This window comes from Perissodus microlepis, chromosome 3 (genome assembly GCF_051167445.1).
Source record: "Perissodus microlepis isolate ML-2025 ecotype Zambia chromosome 3, ASM5116744v1, whole genome shotgun sequence".
Lineage (NCBI taxonomy): Eukaryota > Metazoa > Chordata > Actinopteri > Cichliformes > Cichlidae > Perissodus > Perissodus microlepis.
The window spans coordinates 22,076,215-22,101,658 of NC_140463.1; the positions used below are offsets into that span (position 1 = coordinate 22,076,215).

At 41.4% G+C, this 25,444-nt stretch overlaps 1 protein-coding gene across 1 annotated transcript in view; it reads left to right on the forward strand.

Annotated features, from left to right (window-relative positions):
* The first annotated feature begins 21,735 nt into the window (after positions 1–21,735).
* Positions 21,736–25,444, forward strand: part of cyp26b1 (cytochrome P450, family 26, subfamily b, polypeptide 1) — a 38,371-nt gene continuing 34,662 nt past the window's right edge. The window contains exon 1 of the mRNA XM_084923584.1: positions 21,736–23,136. Coding sequence (XP_084779710.1) covers positions 22,933–23,136 — 204 coding nt within the window. The 5' untranslated portion in view covers positions 21,736–22,932. The remainder of the gene's footprint in view (positions 23,137–25,444) is intronic.

Sequence of the window (25,444 nt, forward strand, 5' to 3'; positions counted from 1 at the left end):
TAATAACTCCATATTTTTAGATTAAAAACATCAAAATTTTATTTTGAATCATGGTGGAAAAACATTTGTTTCCAGTGATCGGGAACAGAATTTCTTCATTAATGTATTTACAATTTGTGATGTAAAAATCTGGGCAGCACAGTCATTCAGACCCAGTCTGAGGTGAGACAAATGCACTGAATGTAAGGAAAGAAAACAAAGGAGGAAGTCTTTGTCACATGTGCATGTGGTGACACGGCTTTCAGCATCACCATCTCTTCCTGCTTCGGTTCTGGTTTGCATATCCTGCGGGTCCTGTGTGAGACAGAGTTAAATAATCAGTTAATCAGACATCAGTGTGTTCATGTTCCTTCCTCCAAACAAAGAGAGGCGATAAAAAGAAGATATGGAGAGAAAACAGGCACAATATGTGGTTGATCTCTGTGTCTGTGTGTTTCTTGCACAGCTGGTTTTACATTTTAGTTCCATCAAGTTTTCAAAATAACCAAAAAACTAAAAGAAGCAACAGACTTACGGTAAATCAGAGAAAAGGCTGCAAGTTTGTTTTGTCAGTGTACGTCCCTGTATAAATCAATCCTGTGTGTGAAGGTTAGCACATCAGTGCCGCTATAACAAACACACAGAAGCCTAATGAAGATGGATGAGACAGCACACACACTTCTCCTGGCCTCCCGGTTATTGATGAGCCTGAGGGGTCAAAGGTTAAGGAAACACCATCTGTGTATAGGTGTGCGAGTAACTTTCACTCTTGCTCCTTTGTCGCTGTGATTTTAAGTTCTGTGTTTTTTTTATTTTTAGTATGTTCTCTTTTATTTTTCTGGAACATTTTTGTTCCAATCATTGTTTACCTATAAATCATTTATAGCATTCTGCAAAAGTTTTAGGTGCTAAAAGTAAAGCAAGAATGTTTTTGAAGCTTAACAGAAACCTTTAATTAAGACATCATTCTTATGTTGCTTTCAGTTAATTTTTTCCAAGTTCTACATCTTGCATTTTACATATTTTAACCCCACAAATTTTTATGTTTAACCATTCACTAATTGCTAAGCCCCTCCCCCGCTATTAAAGACAAGTCAAGTTTTTTTCAATAGTACATTTAAACAGACTAAAGTGCCAAGTAAAGAGTCACAGCCTTGGCCAGCCGCTTGAAGAGCTATACCAGAAAGACAGAAGGCAGGAGGATAAAGCTGTACTCCACTGAGCTTCCATGGTGTACTCTCAATGGCAAGGGGACAATATGAATATGAACAGCCCCACCAACGCTACAGACGGCGCAATACTGGAAGAGAATCTGGGAGAAGGACACAATTGATAACGGCAATCCTCAGTCGCTAGTGGAGCTAAGAGCAGGACACAGTAACCCCCCTAACAGGGTGATAGTTACAGTGGCGGACATCCAAGAAAGGGATGTTTCTGAATACAGAAACATCTGTGGCGAGTATGGTCTGGAAGTCCCGAGGTCAAAATGGGAGACGCCCCCTAGGGTGGTCAAGAATAACCGAGCTAAGATCCTGTGGGACTTCCAGATACAGATGGAGAAACTAGTGATGGCTAACCAACCGGACATGGTGGGGGACAAGCAGAGTAAGACGGCCGTAGTGATAGACGTAGCGGTTCCGAATGACAGCAACATCAGGAAGAAGGAACACGAGAAGCTTTAGAAATACCAGAGACTCAGAGAAGAGCTTGAGAAAATGTGTAGGGTGAAGGTAACAGTGGTCCCAGTGGCAATCGGAGCACTCAGTGCAGTGACACCCAAGCTAGCATGTTTTTTTTAGCTCTTTGTTGGGATGAGCATACATACTGATCTATTTATTGAGTTGGTTTGAAGTGATAATATCATGTACCTTTTCTCATGCATAACATGACATTTACTAAATGTGTGTTGATTCAAGAGTCTGCAGGTGCATCACTATTTTTTTTAACAGTTTTTAGGTATTGAAAAGCTACCTAAAGATGGAGTTTTCAACCATCGTTAGCATTAGCATTAGCCTATTTTCTGGAATGGAAATGGAAAAGTCTATCTGTTGTTTAGAAACCAACAAATATTATCTTAAAAAAATAGAAATCTGTTGTTTCAGACAATCAGGCAGTTTCAGGCATGTGCTCATAGGTACATTTGTACTTGTTATTGTAAAAGTCCTGAAACCGTCTTTGCTGTCCACGTTTTAAATTTCTGCTTTTGATTGGCTCTTTAATTGCACAGACCAATTAAAAAATTGGCATATCTGCTTTTAAATAATTGTTACACTGATTTTTACCCAGGATTCTTTGTCTTTCTCTCACACAACATAAAAAAGGTTATTACAGAAAAACAGACAAGAACTGTTACTGTGAGTTACTGTTACTGGCTTCCCTTCATTGGTATGCTCTTAAATCCAGAATTGAATTCAAAATCCTGCTCCTCAAATACAAGGTCTTGAATAATCAGACCCCATCTTATCTTAATGACCTTGTAGTACCATATCACCTCACTTTCACTGCAGGCTTACTTGTTGTTCATAGAGTATTTAAAAGTAGAATGGGAGGGAGAAGCTATTAATCTCTGTCTCTTTTCCACAGCATGTCTTTATCCTTCTTCCTTCTCTCACCCCAGCCGGTCGCAGCAGATGGCCGCCCCTCCCTGAGCCTGGTTCTGCTGGAGGTTTCTTCCTGTTAAAAGGGAGTTTTTCCTTCCCACTGTCGTCGCCAAAGTGCTTGCTCATAGGGGGTCATATGATTGTTGGGTTTTCCTCTGTATGTATTATTGTTCAGGTCTACCTTACAATATAAAGCACCTTGAGGTGACTATTGTTGTGATTTGGCGCTACATAAATAAAATTGAATTGAATTTTGACTCAACCGTAACCTTTTTGTTTCATCTATACAGTTAGGAAAGACTCAGGAGAAGAGCCACATGACTATCTGCAGCTGTTATTTCACATGAGGGCTCTGACCGAAATTGGTAGATGAGTCCTTTCCTGTGAGCTTTATCATTTCCCCACCATCTTTCTAAAATAAGTTGCCCTTCTCTTCTTCTCTACACTTCTTGTGTTCTTGGTGCTGTTGAATCCAGTTCGCTACTTGTCGCTGCTTTTCAAATCTGCCCGGCCTAGCCTGTTTAATATAACGAGGATAAAATATTCTGGTCTGACTTGGACACAATACACAACCACACCAGAAAATATTTGTAAAGTAACTTGATTTAAAATTGGAAATGTCCTCTGAGATGTAAGGCGACCACATTATTCGTCTCCCTGTCTCTCTCTGGATGCCTGTGGTCCACTGCTCTGAAGCTCCTCTTCCATCCTGTTCCTCCTCTGCCTCATTCTGCTCTGTCTTTTCATCTCCTATCTCATCATCTCTTTTAGCTGACATTTGCAGTGTGTTTTACTAATATCCCTCCCCAAAAATAGCTGCGGCTTGACCAGCAAATTCTCCTCTTCACTGAAAGATGACTACTGTGTGTGTGTGTGTGTGAGAGAGAGAGAGAGAGCGGTGTCCTGCCAGGTTGTCATTCCTTTTTTCTTCCTAACCACATATGAAGAAAACTGAATTATAATGGAGCCCATTATTAGGGCTTAGCAGAGTCCTGTTCGCTCTGCGTTTCTGAGGATTGTTATGTTGTGTGTGTGTATATGTCTCTATGAGGACTACTAGTCTGAATTTTCAGATTTTGAGAGGACATTTTTTCACATTGATATTATTGTTTGTTACAATTAGGGTTATAAATAAACTCATGATATCAAATACAGGGTCCTCGTAAAGATGCAAGCACATTTAATATGTGTGTGTCTGTGTGTGTGTGTGTATGTGCTTGCTGGATTTTTCCCCTGGTATTCACGGTGAATGCAAAAAACATTAAAGTGTCAGGCGGCATTACTGTAATTGCCGTTTTAGATCTGATTCGATACAGGCCTCTCGGGAAATTTTCGGAAATGTATGTGCACGTGTGTGTGTGTGTGAGTGTGTGTGTGTGCACGTGTGTATGTGCACGTGTGTGTGTGTGAGAGTGTGTGTGTGTGTGTGCACGTGTGTGTGTGCACGTGTGTGTGTGTGTACATTTGAAAGAGACACGGCAATCCAGCTGGGAAACTGACTAACTGATTACCGTCATGATTTCTGGGAAATGAGCAGCTTTAGTGAACACAGAACAAGTGTGTTTATTGCTAATTTGTGGTGTTTTATTATTATTGTTAGATTGTGATAAATTAAGTGCAGAGTGTGTGTTAGTGGTCTTTGAATCATCAGCTGTGTTTGGAAACATGTCAGCAAAACACAAGACATTGGATTACTTTGTAGATGTTCATGTAGCTTCCTGGACCTGAATTAAATTTAACTCTTGTTTGACTCTCATTGTTCATTTAGCCACCAGGACATGAGGAATTTATGATACAGCCAGACATCAAGTCTAATTTGAAATGCAAAATTTGAAACTGCAGTGCTTTGTACCAGGATTTTGGTATAATCACATACACTCACCACATACCTTTACCTTTTTCAACTGCTCGGTAATGAAAAAATCTGATCGACCAAATTTCCTAATTTTCAGTAAACCTCTGTAAATTGTAGCCTTAACTTCCTGTTCTTAGTTTACAGGAGTTGCACCCAGTGTGGTCTTCTGCTGCTGTAGCTGATTTTCTTGCGCATTCAGAGATGCTATTTTGTAAATCTTGGTTGCAACAAGTGATTATTTGAGTTACAGCTTAAAGTACTGTAGCTGTTCTCCTCTGACTCCTGGCATCAGCAACAGTTTTCAAATTTTCTCTTTTTTAAAACCATCCTCTGCAAACCCCAGCAACACTGAGTATGGTTTCATGTCTAACCCTAACCCTAACCCTCTGTCTCTCAAGAGGCTGTTCTTGCTGCTTTAGACATACAAAAGCACGAGCTAGTCATTTTAACTCCATCAGAGCTGGTAAAACTCCACTGGCGAGTGTCCTTGAGCCATGCAGATAAATAAAACTATATTTTAACTTATTGTTACTGTTTCTCCAAAAAGCTCTATAGTTACAGTTATTGTGTAGATTAATAATTACTTTCTTGAACTGTCTACTACAGGTTTGTGACTGAGCTTGTTGGAGGTGAGACATATGTGTCATGTTCAGTGGTTTTACCTGCTTTCTGCCACCTGCATCACACCATGGAGGTCTCCGATGATGACTCAAACTACATGGTGAAATTTAAGACTGCCTTCACAAAGGACCTATCCCAACGTGTAACTACACTCAACCATGAGTGGCTCAAGATAGCTATTGTGCTTGACGCACGCTTTAAGAACTTAAAGTGTCTTGCAAGGGGAGAGCGAGAAGAGGTTTGGACCAGCCTCGAGGCCCTGCTGCAGGAACAGTGTAGAGATGAAATTTTTTGCACTAAAATGTTTGATGGTTTAGCCTAATGTACAAAATAATTTGGGCTAAGGTTGCTCAGAGTTTAAAGGTGAAGCTGGTCAAATAACCTTTCATGTTTCTGCCTTGTGTTTTTTTTTTAAAGAAAAACTGCACTTTATGTTGAAATTTGTATCATTATTATTATTATTTAAAGACAATACCATTTTGAAAATGTACTTAAAGTACTTAAAATAGCACTTTATTTTTAAGTCTGCCCAATTTTGGCCAGGGATTATTTTTGTTTTTCTGTTTTGAATTGAAATGCAAGTTAAATGCTCCTGCCCCCCCCAGAAATTAAAAGTGCTTGAGTATACAATATTCATGTCCATGTCTATTATTTGATTCTGTTGCCCAATAAAACCCTTTTAAATTAAAAAAAACATTTGCGCTTTGGGGCAAATTTTCTTGTGCGATTAACTGCAATTAATTTTTTTTTTATCGAGTCTCACCCCTAATTCGTTCATTTCTAAAAAAAATGAAAAAATATACCTAGCACTGTTGCCTCACAGCAAGAAGGGCCTGAGTTCAATTTCACCATCAGGCTGGGGACTTTCTCTGTGGAGTTTGCATGTTCTCCCCACGTTTGCGTGGGTTCTCTCCGGGTACTCCAGCTTCCTCCCACAGTCCAAAGACATGCAGTTAGTGGGGATAGATTAATTGGAAACTCTAAATTGGCCATAAGTGTGAATAAGAGAGCAAATGGTTGTCTCTCTCTATGTGTTAGCACTTTGACAGACTGGTGAACTGTCCAGGGTGTACCCCCCCCCCCCCCCAAAACCCTGACAAGGATAAGCGGAAGAGGGTGGATTTTAAAAAAAAAAATGTATTTAAGACAACTCAATTCACTACACTATCAATTCAATATCAATACCTTCATTAGGAATGAAAAATGATGGGTTGGGAGTGACAACATATTTTAAACCCTGGCAATGAGTAAAGCCTGGCGTCAGTGCTTGTACTTAATCTGCAGTAAATGACCTAATAAGGAAATCTGTCAGATACATAGAAAGTAATTGGAAACCAAGGCATATAAAGCAGTCTCAAGTCCGAGCTTTTGAGCCCGAGCTTTTTTTATATACGTTTATTTGATTATCTGAAAATTTGACCTAATCTAATGTGAACATCTAAAAATTCCAAGATTAAATTCAGAAAAGTCCCACAGGTTTCTTTAAACTGGTCCTTCCTCTAAATGGGAACAGCTTCCTGTTTTTGTTGTTACCGTTGACAGTAACTCTGTACTTTTTCACAGCAATCAAAAGAATCCACTTCAACTTTTCCCACCACTCATGATGAGATACACCAAAAGTGTGAGACATAAACATTAAAACACAATCACGGAGAAACAAAGTTACAGAAGGCAGCCAAACGCACACAGAAGTGAGTCATTGAGCCCAGATGTCCTGATTCGGCTTTTCACCTAAAACCCCCCCAGAATGACTGTTTAAGTGAGATACACTCATAAAACCCAAAATACAATCTCATAACCACACACAATACACTAATGAACGATTGAATGCACTCATACATACACACAAACGCACTCTTCCATTACCATGAACTCACCTGATGGTATGCTCACAGACCAGGCTGACCTAATGAACTGTGTTTTCTAGCTGACGGCGATATGTCATCATGGTGAACTGGTGCTACATGTGTTATCTATAAACCGCTGATTAACAACAGTGTGTGTCAGAACTAAAGAGTGTGTTGTGTACATGTGCAACTCATGACGTTTGTGGGAAATGGGTTGTTGGCTGTACAAACGCTCAGTGTCTCTCTCTCACACACACATGGACACACTGCAACCCCCTGTGCAGTGCAGACTAATAGTTTTGCAATGTGCGTTTCGTCTCATTGGCACCAAGCGGGGCGACTGTCAGCAGGAGATCTGACACTCCGAGACATTTTACAGATATGTCAGTGTGGAGCAGCGGGGTAACGATCTCTTTGGAGCTGCCCAGTAAAACACCAGTCTGCGGTCAGACGATCTGTCACACTAATCCACACCATCCATCAGAGCAAGAGGGAGAGAGACAGAGAGGGATCCAGAAAGAGTGAGAGAAAGCTAGTTTTATATAAAAAAGTTATTTTGGGAAAACAAGTTGTGGTTTTTTTTTGGTGAATTTATTGCATTTCCATAAACAGAGCCATGACCACAACTTACCTTAGTTAAAAGATTTTACAGGTTTAAATCAGGTTGTAATTTCCAGTCAATGGCAAGGGGCTGATTTTACAGTAAATGTCCACCGCATCTCTATGAGCAAAACGCTCTAACCTCTGCCAACATTTACAATTACACGGAGATGCTTCACTGTTTATTCCACTGAAGTTGATGCTGATAAGCACCTGACTAACTCAAGATATAAACATATAAAGTGCTCTGAAAAAGCATGTGTCCCCGTCCTGATTGCTTTGCTTTGCATCTTTGTCCCCCTAAAATGTTTCATGAAAAAAAATCTAAAATCTAACCCTGACCTTGTATAAAAATAATTGCCTCCTTTGTTAAATCTTGAATTAACTGTGATTAACCACACATTTTGGAAAGCTGAGTTTATTTTAACACAGGCCTGATTAACAATCAAGAAATTATTTAAATAGAACCTGTCTGACAAGGTAAAGCAGGCTAAAAGGTCTCAAAAAGCAACACATCATGCCACGACCTAGAAAAACAACCGAGAAACAAAGTCATTGACATTTATCAGTTTGGAAAAGGTTACAAAGCCATTTTTAAGGCTTTGGGACTTCAGTGAAATTATCCACAAATGGAGAGAACTCGGAACAGTGGTGAACCTTCCCAGGAGTAGTCGACCTACCAAATTACTCCAAGAGCGCATCGCTGACTCATCCGGGAGATCACAGCAGAATGGCGAACAACATCTAAAGACCTGCAGACCTCACTTCTCTCACTTAATGTCAGAGTTCATGATTGAACAGTAAGAAGGGGACTGAGCAAAAGTGGCATCCATGAGAGAATTCAAGAAGAAAACCACTGCTGACCAAAAAGAACACAAAGATTCGTCTCACATTTGCTGAAAAACATCTTGATGATTCCCAAGACTTTGGGGAAAATACTCTGTGAATTGATGGACAAAAATAAGGTTAAATTTGGTGTGAAGCTAACACCTGATTTCACTTTGGTTATGCAGTAGGACAATGATCCAAAAATTCCCGAGCTTTATAATTGCTTTTGGAACATACTAATTTGTTAGTATTCATCCATCCAGCTTCTGCCTCCTATGTGGGTCAGGGTCACAAGGGCAGCACTCTAAGGAGAGACTCACCTCCTACCTCCTACCTACTGAGTCTTTATGACTATTGGGTCTATGGAGCCTCCGCCCGGTAGGAGATGCTTAAAACACCCTGACCAACATCACCTGGCTCCTTTTCTACTTTGAGAGGCCAGAAACTCTTCAGAGGAAACTCAATTCTGCCACTTGTATCTGCGAACTCATTCTTTTGGTCACTATCCAGATCATGACCATAGGTGGAGGGTATGTAGATCAACTGGTAGATTGTTTTTTTATGGTGAGTTATCACCTTACACCAACAGACAAGTACAGAATCCCCTCACTGCTGATACCACACCAGTTCATCTGTCTCTCAACTTTCGCCTCATTTGGGAAACTCCCAAGATACTTAAACTCCCCCACCTAGGGCTGCAACTCCTCCCTCATCCCGAGTGGGCGCTCCACACTTTTATGGCACAGAACATCAGTTTCAGACTTAGTACTCGTGCACTGTGAAGCAAGTTCTGCTGTGGATCTAGATTTGATGACATTATCCAACAGTAGTGCAATATACAAAAAAGCTGCAAAGATGGTGTGAATAATTTGTTATACTCATTACTTTGTACTTATTTATGTTGCTCTCATTTACCAACACAGACACAACCTTTAAAGCTCTCATAAGCACAGATTGAGGGATTTTTATTATGATATGATGCATCAAAGGCACTGATTCACAGCACAGAAGATAACATTTAAGAAGAGAGAACGTTGAATACTTTCTTATCTGGAGCAGACCACAGCTAAACACCAGTATGACCCATTACCTAAAGAATGCAGAGAAAACTGGTCAGATAAAACTACTGCAAACCCTACCTGTTTTATCGCATCAGCAGACATCCTCAGCTCGAATGTGCCCTCTGTCAAAGTCAGCTAATGCTAACTTGGTGCCAGACTGAAGAGGTACTTGGAAACTAAACATATCATCCGTATTTCGAAAAACGTGACCTATTTAAAAAGAGACTGGGTTCTAAACTGGAGGCAGGAAGACTGTTTGCTGGACTGTGTGAAAGTGGCTGATAAGATGATGGAGAAAGAAGAAAGGATGGGGAAAGAAACAGCATGGGAGGAATGCAAATGAAAAGAAAATACAAAGAGAAGCACCACAAAAAAGCTGACTTAAAGAGAAAATAACATGGTAGGGAGGAGTGATTAAGTACTAGTTTAGAGGAAACCAGACAAACTGGGTAGACAGAGACTAAACACTGGCATTTCTTGTTCTAATTTTCGCTCATTGGTCTCAGTCTGGTCTGTACCAGAGAAACCTCCAGTACATGTTCAGTTCTGATCCCTCTATGGCACCACTGTTGTCATATTTTCCCCTCCACGCCTTGTTGGTGCTTGTCATTGATCACTTATTCTGTCAGAAAAATATGTTTATGCTCCCTTTCTGGCTTCCCAGCGTCACTCTTTTCTCTGGCTTCTCCCTTTTCATCAGAGGGTTTATTTGTCACTTCAAAGGAAATACATGAATCCCTCTGTTTTTGTTGCATCATCAGATGTCGCCATGGCATCTGACGAGGGCGGATTAAGGTCTGTCTGTTTCTCACTCGCACTCTAACACAAGACGACTTTGAGTTAATTTAAACCATCCTCTGCCCGACCAGTAGCATAAAGACTCCCTGTGGAGCTCCCGACGGCAAAAAAGTTAGAGGCTCTTCTCAAAACAGCAAAACATCACAACAGATGTTGTATTTCTGCACGAATCAGAGGTTTCAGTCAGATTCTTAAAGATTAAAGAGTCTCATGTGTTTAACATAGAGATTAGAGGTGCTTCTTAATGAGCACTTGGTCAAGAGTTACAGTTAATTAATGGATCCATCCATCCATCAATCCATTCTGCTTATCTGAAGTCAAGTATTCCAGATGTACTTCAGGGGATTCCTGAGGTGACAAGAGCTGTATAATCTCTCTATAAGGTCCTGGGTCCATCATGGGGTGTCCTCCAAGTTGGGTGTGCCTAAAAAAAGGTGCCCAAGAGCCTAATCATCCTAATCAGATGCCCAGATTACATCATCTGGCTCTTATCAACATGAAAAAAGTTCTCTTCTCCAATCTCTTCACAAAAAGGCTACAAAACTGGAGAGAGAGTAATGGCTAAACTGGTTTTGTGAAATGTTAATGTGCACCTATAATTAATCATTTCAAAGCTCACTGAAGTTCACTAAAGCTCTTTTCAAGAATACACTGCTGGGAGAACTGAGTTGTAACTTTGTCCCCAATAGTCCTTTGTCATATCAGGCATGAGTTACAGTGAGAGTAGTAAAAGCACTGCCTGGTTTCAGTGAAAGGAACTGTGACATGAAGACACCCTGCACTATGGACCTGAGGGTCATTTTTTGGGCTTTGTCCTTGGGACCTAGCAGAGCAAAAACTTTTTCTGGTCTACTGCATTTTCACATAAAGCTCTGCTGGGTACTGTCTACTTCAAAGCTGTGGTGCATGTGTGAAAACGGCCCGAGGCAAGCCATTTCCTTGTTTAGAAACATGTGTTTGCTGGCTGCAGCTTCACAGTTAGGTATGAGGGTGGAATCAATCATCTCACTTGACTTAAAATGTGTACTTCTCAACATAATTCAAAACAATTTTAAAATCTTTTTTTTAAGTCACAAACAAAAAAAATAGATTCACATACAGATCCTGGTTACCAAACTTGCCTCTGGACCAGCTTCTGCACACATCTGGATGTCAGATGGATCACAACAATCATAATAAACTTAATAAACATTCATTAAGTTTTGTCATTTTCCCCCATGTGAACTGCAGACTTACAACATTATGAACATTTCTTTGTACTGCAACGCTGGGATCTACTTTTACTTTTTCTTTCTTTACTTTTACTTTTTTTTTTGTTGAAACCTTTAGGTTTGTTGCACTATATATGTAAGGTATAACACAACACACTGATCAATACAATCAATATTTCCAAAATTGTGTGGTAAATATAACCATCAACCAAGTAAATAAATAAACCTGAAACTCAAAAATAAAAATAAACCCTCTAAAAACAAAACAAAGAAAACATCAAAACAAAGACAAAACTAAATTCACAATCTACTGACATACAAAGCTTCAGAACAGATTCTTGTTCACGAGTGAGGTGAGTGTGGAGTCTGTCATCTGCATCTACAGATATGTTGAAGAGAGAGCTGCGAGGAGCTTCATCATTTCTCCACATCAACAGAAGCCAGTTGCGATGAGTTGGGCATTTGATCAGGATGTTTCCCGAACACCTCCTAGGTGACATTTTTTGGGCATATCAAAATGGGAAGAGAACAAGGGGTGCACTCAAGACATGCTGGAGAGATTATGTCTCCTGGCCGGTTTGGGAATGGCTCAGTGTTGCCCCAGAGGAAGTGGAGGAGGTGGCCAGCGATATTCAGAAGGATTCAACCAACCTGGACCTGAGTGAGTGGTTGGATGAGTTGTTGGTTAGGATTTTGAGTTAATGTCACAATTTTCCTTTGAAGGACATGCGTACAGTCTGCCCACTGGAGTATTTAGCTTGTTTTATCTGCAGTCGCCAACTTAGAACTGACTTTAACTGTCAAGCAGGACCCTAAATATGACTGTGAATAAATTAGTGACAAGCTCATCAGCAGGACAGACTGAACAAACAGAAAATCATGCACTCACATCCCTCGGCCAAATGTAAGAGTTCAAATGTACAGTTTTCCGATTTTAAAAAAAAGGCATTTTTTTAAAAAGTATTAAATAAGTGAATTGAGCAGATTTTTACATCTTCCCTTCTAACAAATATGCAGCCAAGACTAGAAGCTTAGAGTTCTGATGAGCTGAAGCTCTAATTAAGTTGTCACACAGCGACCTTGAGGGGCAGCTTAGAAACCCACATCCTAGTTTTATTCAGAAGTCTTCCACAAGTCCCGATCCAGAAAATTTGTGGAGCAGGAAGGGCACTTTGTATTTAATTACTTCAAGGAATCCACATAAAACCTTGGACTGTTTAACCACACTTAGTCACTGACCCTGTACCCTGCAGGCATCAAACACAGCACAGATAGTTCTCTTCTTCTTCTTGTGAGACTCGTCTCCAGAATCAGTCGTGTGTTCAGCTTCAGCCGTTTTAAAGGCTTGGGTCCTCAATATATAACAGATGACGAGAAGGTTATATGTTTGACTCGCGAATACAACTTTTCTGAATGTGTTGTTTTGAAAAGTGCTGTGAATAAATTGGATTATTATCTTGGTAATAAAAAGCAGACTGCTGACCTCTCCTGAACTTTAAAGTCTGGATCAGCTGTCTTTAATGTGACATCCAAGTGTTTATTAACACTGAGAACGGCACATGAGGACATGGTTTGTTATCAGCATAGCTAATTAATTCGAGTCAACGCTCATATGGAGATCCAAAACAAAAAGTGCCACGTGGAAAACCTCTGTCCCTCCACTAAAATGAACAGAACAGAACATCAGCCACATCTGTAACTACTGAGCAGCTTTAATTTTAGTTCATTTAATCTGTCTGTTTCTGCTTGTTCCACCGTGTTGTTGTCTTCCCACTTCTGCCCGGTCCTTTTATTGTTTCATCCATTACCACAGGTCTGCAGCCGCCTGCTGTGCTACACACAGCTCTTATTTTGTTAATGGAGGTTACCTAAGAGTTCAAATGATGAAAAAATGTGCAAAGCTAATTGGCACAGCTTGTGATTACATATCAGAAGGCTTACTAGCCCATTTAAAATTAATATAATAAAGGCTTTTCCGATGATCATCTTTTTCCACAGTTATAATGCCCAAATTAACTTTTAGTTCTTTTCATTTACCCGTTTAACCCTTCAAAACTTGAATTTTCCAATAGAAACACTTGTGTGGTGCTTTAAATTAAAATTAAAGGCTTATATACAACCAGAAGTCGTTTTTCAGCTACAGGGTTCATCTCCTGCTGCCCATTAAAAAAATATGATTTTAGACACCTCCAGATTGGCCTCACTTTACAGATGTAGAAGCTACACCCATCTTTTATGTACACAGCCCATGCACATGCAAAACTAAACATCCATACACACCTATCCCATACCTGTGAGATAATTAAGCCATCCAATACAGAATGGTTGCAAAAAGGAAAGTTGATGCTAGTTTCTTCACATCTTCAAGCATGTGCCCTCTTTAGCCTGAAAGAACAACCCGGGAACTTTGTGCAATCTACATTTTTCACACAGAAGTAGTACCATCTGTATAAAGAATTTAATGTAAAACCATTGGATTTTCTATTAGAGTAAATTCTCTGTAAACTCCTTCCTACACTAGTCTGTCAGCACTGAAGAGGTTAAATGTTATCCAACATCTTTTGGCAAGGCACCCAACAAACTATCGTCACTTCTGCATGCCAAACTTGCCTAAATTTCCCCCTAATTCGAAAATAGCTGGTGCTCCATCAGCAGATAATAGCAAGCCTAAGGCTGAGACCAGTCTCACCGGCTGGGATTTTCGGTAATTCCCTCCCCTGATTTTGTTTTGAACACCCACATATTAAAAAAATAAATAAAATGAATACAACAGCAAACAACAAGCTGATCATGCAAACGTCTCATGTTCAGAAGAATGCAGGTTAGTTTCTGGGTGTTATTTGTGTCCTTATTAAGTCTCAGAGGCTGTAAATCTGGTGGTGCTGCCTGTAAATCAGCAGGTTACTGTAAATCTGATTTGTGTGAGTGTCTGCAGGCAGTAAGTGGTGATGTCATGGCTTGCTGAACGGATACTGTATTCAGCTTGTAAGGTCACCCGGGGTGCCGTTGTAGATAAATATGCACTGTGTGTGTGTGTGTGTGTGTGTGTGTGTGTGTGTGTGTGTGTGTGTGTGTGTGTGTGTGTGTGTGTGTGTGTGTACTTGTATAACCAATGTTGTGGGAGCGCACTGTGAATCAGTTACTTGTGGGGACTGTGTTCCTGTTCAGGGAGGGAAAAACAGCCCTAATCACTTAAATCACTCATTCCCACACCCCTACAGGAAACCTCACTAAATAGATTCATTTAATTAAAAATAATTAAATGAATAAAAAAACAAAACAAAACAAAAAAAAACATGTCCCCGCTGACTCATAAAAACACTAAATGGAACAAAGAAGTTCGATCAGGTAGTTAAAAGGAAATACATTAGCTTAAAGCAACTGAGAAATAATTTAAATATGTAATATAATGCTGGATAAGTCACCAGTAAAGATGGAGAGATTCAATAAAATGCTAGTGGCAAATGAAAACTTCAGTCAGATATAGTTAAATTTTAAAAAGTTGCAGTTAGCTGGATGGAAAAGTGCTTCAAATCGTTTTCTAAATACACTATATCATCCATTATACATATATTATACATATTAAATACAGTGGATAAATGGTTTCTATTGAATGCAAAATTTACCAAAGTGACCTAAAGACCGACTGACTCTTCAACTTTGTGAAAAGGGGAAGCATTGCTGAGTTAATCAGCAGGAAGCGAACGCTGTGATGGAAACGACTATCTCTGTTTTTGTATGTGAGATAATGAGGTCATTGCAAACTGTCTTTGCAGTCTCACTCTCTACTCCCCTCTACCCTGTTTCAAAATACTGGGTCAATGTTCAGTTTTACAAATCAAGCCTTTGCTGTTTTTCTTGCAATTCATTGTTTTGCTGCTTATTTTGGGTCCAAAAGCTTTAACTCTTTTCCCATTGGATGCCTACTGAGCGGTTTCTGTGATATTTCAGGCCTGTTTGCAGAACAAAACGACTGGGTTCACATCAGAAATTAGCACAGGTGATCACTTTAATAGCAACACACTTGGAAAAATCCAGAAAGTATTCTAATGGTCATCAAAGCACGCACGTATTTATATATTCTGAGGTGTTAAAACTCATCATTGAGAGTACAGTGAACATCTAAATGGGGGAAAGCTTAAAAATGAACACATTGTGCAATATTTTTTATACTTGAATCTATGAAAAATGTCAAATGTCATAGATTCAACTAAAGAAATGGGAACAAAAAATGTGCTTTTACAATGGGCTGCTGGTAAGAAAGTGCTTGAAGGTACAAATTAAAAACACACATCATTTAGTTCTTTGCAAAGACATGACACTTGTTCATCCTTTGTGTTTGGTACCTTTTTTTTTTTACTCCTGAATGATTCATAGATCAGTTTCAAGTCTCTCAAAAAGCAAAAAAAACCCGAGAAAGTCTGTCTCACTGGACACAAATTTAAAGACATGAGTTGTGGCTCAAGAGTTTTGCACAACTCTGTATGTGCATGTGATGAGGAAAGAGAGACTCATCATGTGAATATGATGAAGTGAACACTTCTAGGAGATACCGGAGACAGACTCGAAATCGAGAAGGGTTTTGTGTACAGTTTTAAAATAAAGGTACACATCAGTAAAATTCTGCTCACCGCTTCGCTTTTCTGCATGTGTGTGCGCTTGTGTTCACTCCCTGTGCCCCGCTAAGCCCTCTAAAGCCACCTTGGCTGTGAAAGGTTGTTCCAGGGTCAGAGGAAATTGAAAATAGCTGTTGAGTAGAAACACGTCAGGACTTACACACACACTTTTCTGTATGTTGCGCACTCACATTGTTTCTGCTCGGGCTAACTGAGGCAAGCGGCTGTGTGTGTTTAGGTAGAGCGTTAAAAGCTTAAATGGACATAGCTGTGGAATGTAAAGATAAGGCCTCTGTGCTTATACAACGAAAGACACACACACACGCTTACGCTGCAGCCACATGAAATGGGTGATTATCTGTCTTACACACATAACAGCTTTAACGGGGTTAAGCAGCACCAAATCAAACACTGGAAGTCTGAAACATTATACAAGAGGTCCCGACCTCGCAGTCGAGCGAATGAGGTCACCCACAGAGGATGTTCAGGAGGGCAGTGATTTACTTGTTCAGGAACTATTTAAATCAAGGTTGCTCACTCATTGCCTCACTGGGTTCAATCAGAGTCGCACCACAAAGTTGTGAATCAGCTTTGAATCAGAGCGACTTCATCTGCACTCCTACTCATTTTCTTCCCCCCCTAAAAACTCCTTTAAACAACCAAAACTTTACAAAGATGGTCAATTGGATTTAAAATACTTTCTGTTTATTGGCATATATGTGTAATTTTCGTGTATGTAATAATATAATAATACTGCATTTGTGACATCATTACATTGCATAACTTGTATCACAGAAGAAAAATGATTATGACATTTACTGTGTGGTGTGTTTGCTCATGTATTAATCATAAATGACCCTCTGTGGTCAAGTGAGACACCTTAGCGATGACTCATGTGTGACGGCAACAAAGAAGAAGGTCAGATTATATTTTAGAGCCACAAAATCCACACCAGGAGGAGGCTGGGGTGGATGGATGGGTTTAAAAAACATAGGACTCTAACAGGAGAAACCATTGTTGTTGTTTTCCTGCTTTTTTTTTCTTTTAAGGTGAAAGGGTTGCTGTTTTTTTTTAAAACCCTGAGATACTGAAACCAGTTTCACATGACTGAGGTTTCCCAGAATTGGAAGGTCTCTGGTCTCACCTACAGTATGTGGTCAGGCCCACATGTGTTTGACCCTATTTTTGCATATTGTCCTCTGTGCAGCACCACAGTTGGTTTTTAAAGTGGGTTTTAAGTGGGTTCAGACTTTCAGAAAGTGCAGACTTCCAGCTGTAATTCAAGGGATTTAACTAAAGTACTGCAATCGCTGTTTAGGAGTTACTGCGAAATAACATATTGTATTAAATAATACAATATGTTTACAGAGTTTACACATTAAGGAAATAGCACTAATATATACAAATGGCTCAATTATAAAAATCAATAATACTATGGAGGTGAGAATACCATGATTAACTGACAAGCAGTTTCAGGGCCAGGTGATGCCTGTTTCCTTGTTATTTCATTACAAATGATGATAAAACTCACTAGTGTTATTGACGGTGTGGCTGCTGACAGGTGTAGCAGGATTAAGTGTGTCGTGTACTGGGCTATGCTCTCTGCTCAGATTCAGCCAAATTCTGCAGAAGTGATCAGAAAGCGTTTCAAAATGCAAACATATGATGACCCAAAGCACACTGCAAAAACAACAACTCAAGACTTTCTCAAGGCAGAGAAAAGAGATGGTCTTCAACGGCCAATTTAGTCAACTGTTAGTGAACTCTCAACCCATCAGGTACTGAAGACAAAACTGAAGACAGAGAGACCCACAAAAAAGGGTGGAACATCTAAAGGTGAGAAACGCCCAGAAAGTTGAAACTCATCCAAGTGATGTCTTCAGTCTCAGCTGACTGCAGGTTTCCCCAAAATAACCTAGCTACAGCTACTCCCTATTTATAAAAAACACTTTTTTTTAATGTTTAATATTTCATAGTTTCATAGTTACACATGACTTAAGAACCTGCATTTAAATAGCAGCTATGTATCAGTTATATATAACCTGCAGACCTGAAGGAAACCTGAAGATCTGAAATTAGGAACAAACTTAATTCATTCTGCTGAGCACACATGCATCTGTCTCAAACAATATACGATGTGCTGGGAGCATTTTTCTGTGCTATTGTGGTTTCCTCTGTGCTGCCAGCAGTGAATATTACATCACTACTGTGCCCATAATCACTGTGAGGAATCTCTGCTTGGGATATGAAGCTGAATTTGAACTGAAACAAACAAACAGTCCAAGATAATAAGCATGGATGGCATGCGGTCCAGTTTTGGCTGCAGGCTGAAATAACAACGAGACTAAAAGTAAAGCCGTTCGCTGATCTCGCTGTTTCTGTTTAGAAACTCGTGAGCTTGGACTTTTCCTTCCATTTTTTTTAAACTCTGTGCTGTTTAAGTAACACGAAGCGTTTAATCCTGTCAATCTGCAGTGCTGCGACTCTGTCCATGGTGCTGACACTCCCTTTACTTAGCCTAAAGTCAGTTTCAAAGCAGCTCTGATTCAGCAGTTTGGCAATCGTATGCGGGTTAGGGTGTTCTAATCTAGAGTTCAGTCTGAGGTCAGGTTTCGGGTGTTTTGTTGTGAAATTGGCGTGACGGCAGGTGAAAAACAACTGCGAAATAAAAAACATCTACAAGTGAAAATAGGAAATACGTGTTAGAGTAACAGCACAACAGCTTCTTAAACCCTCTGAACTTCATATTCAAATACATAAACGTGCATCATTTGTAACTCTGTGTGTGGATTAGACCTTCAGGCATGTTTGTTAGAGTTGGATACGCAGAGAGGCATGTTTATATCACTGCGTACGTTTGTCCTTATGCTTGTATATTCATCTTTATTTCAGTATAAACTGGTTTCCTTTTTTTGTTTAATATTGTTTTTATCCCCTTTTCATTTTCTATTACAACTTTAACTGGCTTTGATTTTTTACTTATTGCTTCTATAGTATGTTTATTTATAAGGGTGTGTTTATTAAAATTGAAATCTTGCATAGTCGTGTCATTTAAACTTGTTTTGCCTTAACGTTTGTCTTTCTAATCTAATTTGCCTTCTGAGAATGATGTTTTTTGCTCGTCTGCCAAAGGTGCTGTGAAAACTCATGAGTTACACGTCACCAGTACCAGGTTGGAGCTCCTTTTGCCACCTGAACTGCTTTAATTCTTCGTGGCTAAGCTTCAACAAGTTGCTGAACACATCTGAGGCTGTGACTGTGGAGACCCTTTGAGTACAAAAGGTTGTTAGAAATCTTCATCTGTTGAGCCAGTGTGAGTTGTAGCCTCAGTTTCCTGTTTATAGGTGGCAGGAATGCATCCAGCGTGGTCTTCTGCTGCTGCAGCCCATCTGCTTCAAGGTTTGATGCTCTTCTCCTTACCTTAGTTGCAACAAGTGGTTATTTATGTTGAGCTTGAAGCAGCCTGATTCTCATCTGAACCATGTGATCAACAAAGCTGCTCACCAGATATTTTCTCTTTTTCAGCCCTTTCTCTTTAACCCCTATTGATGGTTGTGTGGGAATATCCCAGCACCAACAACCATGCCACATTCAAGGTCACTGAAATCACCTTTATTCTTAATGTTGATTCCAGGTTTGTGCCTAAGTGCTTTTCTGCCATGTGATTGGCTGATTGGGGAAACTTATTAAACTGCTAACAGAAACTGAAACTTTGAATAGCTGCAGTTACAGAAACAAACAAACTGGACAAACAGAGTCTTCTCAGGAATGTCATTCAATGTGATCAAGACATTTGAAGTAACAAATCAGCAAACCTTCTGCTTGATTGATGGGTTTGCATTTAAACTCTCCAAACTGTACATTGACGCCACAATAAAATGAAGAAGCAAAGAACAGAATAAAATCCAAAAATCTGCTTTTATTTTTGTTTTTATTGTTGTCTTGCTGGAGTTTATTGGATCAGATCTCTGTGTGAAATGATTCAGCACTGTGGTGACTTTGGGTTTATGACATAAAGCTGCTGCTGCCCTACATATGAGTTCAAGCTAATACTGAGATCCTGAATGTAAGCATTTTATTGGGATTTCAAGAAATGATTGACTCATTTTGTCCTCTCACACATGTTTGAAGTTTCCTGTTGTCAGCAGATGTTTTATGAGATATCAGTGCATGTCCGCGTGTGTGCGTGCTGAGCAGTGAGTTTCAAATGTGTAATGATGCAGGACTAAACTTTTGATGCTCTCACGATGAAAGGAAAAACTTGACACAGTTTTTTCTTATCTATCATTTGCTCTTCACCCCTTTCCATGTCTTACTCGCGAGTCATGTGATTCTCCTCCGCTAGGCGGCAGCATTAAGCCGCTGTCTGAGAGCGAGAGGGGAAAGACCCGATGAAAGAAAGGAGAAATGAGAGTTTGGCTCTGTGAGTCTCGGTCTGGAGTGCAGGTTTCGGAGATGGAGAAAAGAGGGGAAAGGGTGAAGAGAAAAGAGGATTCGTGAAAAAAGACACAAGTATGGTTAAAGATGCAAAGACAGAGTTTAAATGTGGTTTGATAAATGACCTGAAACAATGAGACCGCAGAGCAAAACGCGCCCCCTCACTGTACGAATGACCTTTTGCATCCGTGCTGCGGGTCAGGGTCTCCACTCTGCCTCCGTGTTATGTAACAGGTAATGTCTGCGGACCTAATTGAAGCCAGTCATTTTCTTTGGAATGAAGCAGCTCCCGCAACCCACCCCGCCCCCCAATCCTCGCGCTCCTGCGTGTCATTGATGAAACTGTATTCTGGGGGCTCAAGAAAGACAAAACCACCCCGCGCTCAATTTTAAAAGGTCAGCTGAGTGAGCGGGATTAAATCATTATTACGCGGGAGACATGAGACGAGACGAGGTGCGTGTTGGGAAGATGTGCAGCAACTTTAACTCTGAGATGAGGCAAGGAACGGACACAACACGGGGAGAGAGGCGAGGAGAATAAGCAGAAGCGGGTTTAGTTGGAGTGCGAACATTCCCAGTATTCCCAGTCCTAAACTTGAACTCATTTCTTTACAAACACTGAGAGAAATCAGAGAAAGTGAGGGAACGAGTTTAATAAAAAAAAAAAATCAGGGAAGAAACAGACAGAACCTAATCTGTCACTCCGATGAAGCGCGCGGGATGTGCGTAGAATATGGGATGAATAAAGGGATGTTCTGTAAATAAAGTCAGCATAAATCAGATCCACGCTGTTTACATCAGTTCTGTTTGACACTAAAACACCTGAGAGCTCAGTGATTCAAGCTTTGACATGCGCAACAGAAAGAAACAAGAAGCTCGCTCCAGACAGCCTGCGCGTAAAGACGCGTCTCAGAGTAAACACGCAGCTGAGAATCACGTTTTCAAACAAACGCGACAGGATCTGTTAACAGTTTGGACTCTATCGCTTCTGTAGAAACACAAAGAAGTCTCATCAGTCCTGATGCAGGTGACTCGTACTATAGTGCGCACGTCCTGCACGGAGACACAAGTCAGAACTGCGAGCCTTGTTCCCCCCTCTCTCACTTTTCCTCCCGTTGGCACCCCGCCAGGTCCAGCACGCTCCGAGCCTCTTCTCCTCTTGCGCCGCTTGCTGCTCACTTTACACCACCCCTTCTCCTGAGAGGGGAGAGAGAGAGAGTGGGAGGGAGGATGGAGAAGGGGGTGCCCCCGAAAGAGGTGGAGCCGAGCAGAGGGAGGGAGCAGGGGAGTCTCTCTTCCGACACTGGAGTGAGGTAGAGTTGGGTTGGAGGGGGGCGACGGGAGCCCTTGGCCGCCTATTCGCCTTCCAGTTGCCTCCACGCTATATAAACACTCATTGGTGCCTCTGGCTTGACGCACACACACTCCTTGCGCACGCATGCACAATACACACACTGAGGGTGATTTGTATAGGCAGCCAGAGAGCGAGAGAGGAGAGGAGAGAGAGCGCTCTGAGAAACAGAAAGGTACACAGAGAGGAGAGTGGACGTCAGAAAGTAAGAGAAGGAGAAAGAGGACGGCAGCTCCTGAGCATCTCCTGCGCACCCACGCATCCCTGTACGCTCACGGATCTTAAACATTTCTACTCCTCGTGTTTGCGCCACAGAGACCTGACTTTTTAATGCAAAGACGCTTTTTGATTTTCTCTTTAAAAATTATTTGAAGGAGACGCGATTCCTGGAAGAGTTTTCGTTTATTTTTTTCCTCTCTCACCTTAAACCAACTCTTTCCATCCCTCGAGAAGTTTTAAAAAGTAAAAAGCCCTCGTCAGTTCCAGGGCTCGGCTTCACTTTTTCCACGTGTCCCCGGGAGTCCCGGCGTTTGAAATAAACGTGTCACCTTAGAGATCATTTTTTTCTTTTTCTTTCTTCAGCAATTTTTTCCATCTCCCTTTTTCCTTTTTAGTCAGTAATTCACAAACGAGACTAAAAATGATATTTCAAACATCAGGACAGACCCCAGCCAAGAGAATTCCGTGTCCTAAATGTTTCAATCATTAAAACAAAGCGAGTTTTAATAGTTTCACTTTCCCCCCCACACTTCATAAACTGAGGCGTGATCCTGAAGACGCGGGGAGCTCACCTGTAGCGTCTCTGCCCAGTTCAGCCGAGCCTGATTCGCACCTCTGAGGCACAGAGACGCCACTTTGTGACTGTTTTAAAACACAGACCCACGAAATCAGAAAGGAACTTTACACACTTCATTCATTCTCACAGCAGAGCAGCCGCTGCCTCCTGACACCTCCAGTGCGCGTAAAAAGAGCGCTGCGCTATTTTACGCAAAAAATAACTTTGAAAGTTTGACGAAGATTTACTTTGCCCCCTTTTTGGAGCACAAAAAAAAAGTTTCAGCGCATCTTTGTCCAAAGTTTCTGAAAGTCGACCCCAGTTCCGCAGAGATCACCGGGCTCTCCATCACTATGCTGTTCGACACTTTCGACATCGTCTCCGCTCTGGCCACTCTGGCCGCTTGCCTGGTGTCCATGGCCCTGCTCCTCGCCGTGTCCCAGCAGCTGTGGCAGCTGCGGTGGACGGCCACGCGGGATAAAAACTGCAAGCTGCCCATGCCGAAAGGATCCATGGGCTTCCCCTTCATCGGCGAGACCTGCCACTGGCTCCTGCAGGTAAGAGCGCACTCTGGGCAGGGAGCGAGGGAGGGAGGGAGAGGGGATGAGTTTGGTGGAGGGAGACAGAATCTGGGTCAGCGCCGGTCTCCGTGTCTGTGAGGTGATATCAGTCTCATCTAATTATTTATTCCTCCCCAAAGATCGTTTTGCGCTTTTTATTGACATCTTTAGTAATTTGTGCAAACATCTGCACCTTTTTTTTTTACCAGCCACATTTTTGTTGTTTGCAAAAGGAGAAAACTCATTTAAAAAAACACCAGAGCGCAACTTTTTTTTGTTTTTAAAGCCTCACACTCATTCTTTTATAGCCTTTGTTAATTTGACTCCATATCCCATAATGCACAATGTTACATTAACTCAGAAACTCATAAATATCGAGATTCTAAAACAAAAAACCCCCAAAACTGATCGGCTGCTTCATCTCCATCCTGCACGAATGGGATGCACAGTGAACACGCACACACAGAGGAGAATCAAAGAGTTTCGCTTCATCTTTTATTAGTTTACAGCCCTGTAATATCTCTCCCCGCACTCCAGCGGTGGCTCCGCACAGACTCTTCTTTCCCCTCATTATCTCACACAGGAGCGCATCAGCCAGTCTCGGCGCGACGTCACAGTCTATTGATCACATCTGATACGGTGGCGAGTCCAGGCTGAGCCGTGGGGACTCATGTCTCTGACGGAGAAGGAGGACACTCGTGTCCACAAAGAGATTCTGTTTTGTGCTGATTGTTCGGAGAAGGAATGAGAAAAGGGAAGTTCTGTGTAAAAGGGTTAAATCGAGGGTAAAGTGCAGTCTCTGGACACGCTCTCCTCCTCCTCCTCCCTTTCTTCTTCTTTTTTAAAATCTTGGTTGCATTCAGAAAGGTTCCCGACACGCCGCGTTTTCAGTAGATTGGTCAGAGATTCCTGCAGAAAAAAGGAAAGCCCTGCACCATGCGTAGTATTGATCCAGCTTACCGAAGGTTCGCTTAATCGGTGAGATGTGTCACAGTCTAACCCCCCCCCCCCTCCTCCCCAGCATCCACCCTTATCAATAAAATTTGCAGATAATCTTAATGTTTGAGGCTAAAAACGAGACACTTGGACCAGTGAGTGATAGGAGATCAGGGTGCACATGAGTGCCGCTACTGAGGACTCCCGGGAGCGCGCCAGCTGAGGGGACAGCTAATAAAACAGAGAGAAGAAGAAGAGAGACAGGAGGGAAAGGGAAGCCAGGCTCAACGAGCGGAGGCACGTTGGCCGCGTGCGGGGCTTGAACTCGCGGTGCTCCTCTGCGTTACATCTGACACCGAGCGAGACGCGTTCCCGGAATGCAAGCGGGAACCACGGCCAAGTTTATGGTGAGGGGAGGGGGGAGGCATGTCAGTCAGAAGGAGGAATAAGAGGCTGTCTGTACTTATGAGGACCCCGCGTCCCCACAAGCAGGGCTCAGACCTGATTTATAACCTTAAAGTGAAGTTTTAGAACAGCGCAGTCAGGAGAGGTCCTAATATCAATCGTATGCTGGTATTGGTTTAGGATAATTCTTGTGTTGCCTGTCATGCCCGTTTCATTTATAGCTTATAGCACATTTAAAGAACAGAAGTTGAGCCAAAGTGCTTCATAGACAGGCACATTTACATTCAAGAAACACCAAATGCTGAAAGTTGTGTTTTGTTGTGTTAACTAATTATTGTGGAGAGTAACAATCAGGGTGATTTTTTGGTTGGTAACAAGTGTTCGGAATTTGCAAATGTTTTACTATTCATCTCATAAATCATGACTCGCTGCTCTCCTCTACGTGAGCTGCCTTCATCAAGTAGTAGTATCGGCACTGGTATCAGTAATACTTGTCCTGTGTTTACAGTAGCAGCCAGTGTACCAGGAGCCATTACAGACATCTTTTTGATTATAAGAAAAAGAAAGAAGGTGCATGCACTACACTCTGTGTGTGTCCCGTGTCCAGTCCAAAGACTGTAGATAGAAGATGGATGTCTGTGACATCACTCACTGGCTGGTGAAATCCTGTCTGGAAGCCTCAGGTTGAGTACTTTGCCCGTCTCCAAGCCACAGGAGACTACACCACACCCATGCGCTAAGGAAGCCACGCCCCAGGCATATTTTTCTCTAAATGGGAGCATAATGACACAACAAAGGCTGCACTGACGATGATTTGAAGCGAACAATGAGGTCATAAACTGCCCAGGAAAGCGCTTAGCGAGGTCCCGGCCTGAAGAAGCACTAGCACTGTTTTCCTATAGGTTTAATTAAAACTGACTTTGCCCCCGCTGGCCATCAGACATAAAGCTGGCTTGCGGAGGTT